The 4,335-nt window shown below is 41.5% G+C and overlaps 1 protein-coding gene across 1 annotated transcript; it reads left to right on the top strand.

Moving 5' to 3' along the window:
• The first annotated feature begins 1,609 nt into the window (after positions 1–1,609).
• LOC149840950 (peroxiredoxin-2B-like) lies at positions 1,610–3,806 on the top strand. Its single transcript, XM_090004596.1, has 3 exons — positions 1,610–1,773; positions 2,595–2,674; positions 3,468–3,806. Exons 1-3 carry the CDS (start codon positions 1,619–1,621, stop codon positions 3,719–3,721), a joined length of 489 nt encoding a protein of 162 aa, XP_089860722.1. The 5' UTR covers positions 1,610–1,618; the 3' UTR covers positions 3,722–3,806.
• The last annotated feature ends 529 nt before the right edge of the window (positions 3,807–4,335 follow it).

Here is a 4,335-nt window from a genome sequence, read left to right on the forward strand (position 1 = left end):
ACTAACTTCATACTGTAGGAGTTTGGCCTGTAAATCCTCAAAGCATGGAAGTGTAGAGGCAACCTGTAATGCAGTGCAAAACATACGATATTGGGGCCCAAGGCTTCCCAATACCTGCTGAACAACATCTCTGTCAGAAACAGGATATCCAATAGCGGCCAACTGATCAATGATAATTTTGATATCCCCTAGAAATTCAGTAATGGTCTTAGTTCCCTTTCGCATAGATTGGAACTGCCATTTCAGTTGAAGTGCACGTGATTCAGAAACCTGTGAATAAGAGTGAGCAAGATGTCTCCATAGTTCTGCAGCAGTAAAATGGTCAGAGATAGTTTGTAATATACGATCAGATAACGTGGCAGTCAAATAGGCAACCACAGATTGGTCCTTCTGAAACCAAACATCATACGCAGGATTTGGAATAACAATGCAACTCACCTTCCCATCATTACCAGTTACCTCTTGCGTAATAGTCATAGGTGGGGCGGGTGATCCCCCATCCAGATGCCCGGAAAGACCATGACTTCGGATAAACGGCAGAATTTGGCGTTTTCAAAGTAAGTAGTTATCATGAGTTAATTTGTGAGAAACAAGTTGAGAAAGAAATCCGGGGCTGATTTTAGAATCCATAAGGAAGAAGATCAAAGATGAATCAAACAGCACGACAGAAATTCGTAGGTTGTACGGACAGAACCGTACGGACAGAAATTTTTGAGTTTTGGAAATCACGATTTTTTTAGTTAATCGTGCAGAATGTATGATTTATCAACTATATTGCAAGAAATAGATAAGAAATCACAAGAAGTTTGAGAAAAGAGGCACTTTTGAGAAATGAGGGTTCCCAAATTTGGGGAAAACAAAAATTAGGGTTGATAAAATTGGGGATAACAGAATATGTAAGAAGGAAAAGATGCACGATATGAGGAAATGAAGAAACGACGTCGAAATATAGAGATTCAACGGAGAAACAACAGAGAAAAGATGAAAAAAAAAACACTTTCCTTGAGAACGCCCAAAAACGCACGTCAAGGTCCTTAGGGGCCTTCCAGATGATCGTGATTACCACGCCCTTTGCTTTGATACCATGTGAGAAATCAGATGTGGGAGTCACCTTACTATCGTAGCAAGAGATAGAGAGAGAGGTAAGAGGGAAGAGAGAAAAAAAATGTTGGGCGGCAATGATATCTTCTCCCCTTTCCATTGATATTTATACGTTATACGAGTGGTACAATACAGTACAATAGTACAATACAGTATAGTAGTACAATACAGTACAGTATGCTGTACAAGTGGTACAATACAGTACAGAAATATATTCATTTACATATACATATTTAACAAGGATTGAATCCCTCCCACACATGGGGCGGTTGTTGTTCTGGTAGGGGTCCCCCTAACCCACCTTGCCTTTCAAAAAAAAAAATATGATATATGTAAAGGGCGTATCATTGGCAGTAGAAAATATAGGGACAATGAGTTTGGCCGTCATCAACAGTTCACGAATCAACCTAGCGCTCCGCCACTGTCTCCAGCATCCCTATTTATTGCCTCCACCAACCCCAGGACCCCTCTCATAGCCACCAGAGAGAGAGAGAGAGAGAGAGAGAGAGAGAGAGAGATGGCACCGATAGCAGTGGGCGACTCCCTTCCTGATGGCACCGTCTCCTACTTCGACGCCGAGGAGAAGCTGCAGCAGGCTACCGTTCATTCGTTGGCTGCTGGGAAGAAGATCATCCTCTTCGGCGTCCCTGGCGCCTTCACCCCCACCTGCAGGTCCGTCTGTCTATTCCCTCTGCACCTTATGATCTTTGCCTTTTCTTTCTCCATGAATCCCGCTTTTTAATCCTCTTTGATGCTTCCCTCCCGTCTTTCCCGTCTTGGAATTCTCTAACCCTGAGCAAACCCCTTCCTTACCCATCTACTCTTATTCCTCTAATCGTCGTCATTCTTTTTGTACGTGATGGGTCTAACGATCATCCCCAAGGAATGGGAAGAGGACATGGCTTATCGTGGTTCTCCAAGAAAGTGGGATCTTCTTTTGGTCCTTTAGTGGGTCTCTGCTTTCACTGGTTTCCTGGAAAAGCCGGAAAAATTTAATGGCATATCCGAACATATCGCAGTTTTTCCAGATAAATGGGTGCATCAAAACATGCGTATGTATTCTCCCGGGCATTCCCTGTATCCCCAACTGTGGGAAATTCGGATGCACCTATTTATCCAGAGAATGGGATAATCTGGGGGACGTGTTATCGAGATTAATGCAACATCGCAACTTATCCCGCTTTTTTGTGTATTGTATGTATCCAAAGGGCCTCTTTTGGGGAAGAAACGGTTTTGGGTTTTGGGTGTCGATTTGTCTGTAGGGTCACTGGAGTTTAGACGATGTTGTCCGGGAGGTCTGGGGTTCCAATCCCTCAATTTTTGCAGGAATGAAAATGGCTTGACTATGAAGAACTGTAGTTTAGCTTTTCAGGTGGGGCATAGTATCGTATACCTCTTGGTTTCTAAAGATTAGGCCTTATTCTTGTGGTATATGGTTTCCTTTTGTTCCTTCAAAAACTGTCGGCAGCCAGTGATTAGATTACTGTTTGCAGCTTGCAGCATGTCCCCAGCTTCATTGACCATGCTGAGGATTTGAAATCGAAGGGCATCGAAGAAATTTACCTCATCAGTGGTATGCAGTCAAGCTTCTCAGTTCTTCATTAATTTCTGTGTAAAACTTTGAATCAATTTCATGCTCCTCTGATACCTTTCGCTGGCATTTAAACCAGTCTTCTGCTTGCTTCTAGATTGTTAGGCTTATTTAATCTCTATGGACCAATTCATTTTCGTGTTTATCTTAACACACGCATTTGATGGTCACATCCATGGTAAGTTGGTAGTAACTACCAACACATTGCGTGAATGTGTTTGTGATTCATTATTTCGTTTGGCAAAAGATGCTGTAAGAATGCTGCATAAACCTCTGCTCTTTCTGCCAAACGGTGATCTGTATATTAACCAGCTGTTTTGGTTCGCATATTTCACTGGGCTACTCACATGACTTTGTCATTCATGGTTGGGTAATGGGTACTGCACATTCTGTTTGCCCAAGTGCTTTAATCTTTTCAGCACAATCAATTCTTCTAGGAAGAAAATGGGTCATTTTTCTAAAGAGATTTTATAATCTTTTCTCTCAAGTATCATCACTCTTACTGCATTAACAATTCGGCACCGTGATGGATGGCTGGTTGGCTAGTTCTTTTCTTTGGCCATTTCCCTCGTTTGTTAGATTCTGAAGGTTGCTAAAGCATCGCAGGCTCAGTTAAAGTTCAGCAAACTCCAGTGCGGTCATTTCAATTAAGAGTTGGCCTTTTGAATCATGAATAGTGGTTCAGATATTCTGGTTCAATTAAATATCTTTACATAACTGCTGAATATTATTTGGAGTTGTTGCCCCAAATTCTGAATGTAAGCTTCTACTGCAGTTAATGACCCATTTGTGATGAAGGCTTGGGCTCAGACGTACCCCCACAACAAGCATGTCAAATTTCTTGCTGATGGGTCTGCAGCTTATACCCATGCCCTTGGTCTTGAGCTTGATCTCTCTGAGAAAGGGCTTGGTGTCCGCTCCCGCAGGTTTGCACTCTTGATTGACAACCTGCAAGTGAAGCTTGCCAACATTGAAGAAGGTGGTGCCTTCACTGTCAGCAGTGCCGACGACATCCTCAAGGCTCTCTAGAGTGTTATCTATGCAGCGTTCTCCCTTGTTTTCTCTTAAACTGCATGCTGGTTCTCATTTTACTGTTATCTATGCAGCGTTCTCCCTTGTTTTCTACTGCATCCATATCCTTTTAGCTGAATAAGTCTTGTTGTTTTGCTAGTGAACATTGGCTCTTGGAGCTATGATCCAACTCTTTGGTGATGCAGGACTAGGACTATGTTGAATCCAATTCTGCGTTTTATCATATAACATGTGTTGGTCGTTATGCTTGTTAATCTTAAACTTTAATTACAAAGTGAGAGACCTTAACATAAAGTAGGCTTTTACGATTATTTCTTGAAGTTGCAGATGCAGCCACTTTTCTAGATGGGGGATAGTGCTTAGTGTTAGAGTCTCTGTATAAATGATGCAGGATGCTCAATATGTATAGCGTTTGTGAGCTTAGATTGAGATATCTGGGGATTCAAGCAATTGTGTTCGGACAGTTTCAGTATGGGCATGACACCATGCTCACACACACACATTATATATATATATATATATATATATATATATATATATATATATATATATATATATATATATATATATATAGAGAGAGAGAGAGAGAGAGAGAGAGAGAGAGAGAGAGA

This window comes from Nuphar pumila, chromosome 4 (genome assembly GCF_984573655.1).
Source record: "Nuphar pumila chromosome 4, dmNupPumi1.hap1.1, whole genome shotgun sequence".
Lineage (NCBI taxonomy): Eukaryota > Viridiplantae > Streptophyta > Magnoliopsida > Nymphaeales > Nymphaeaceae > Nuphar > Nuphar pumila.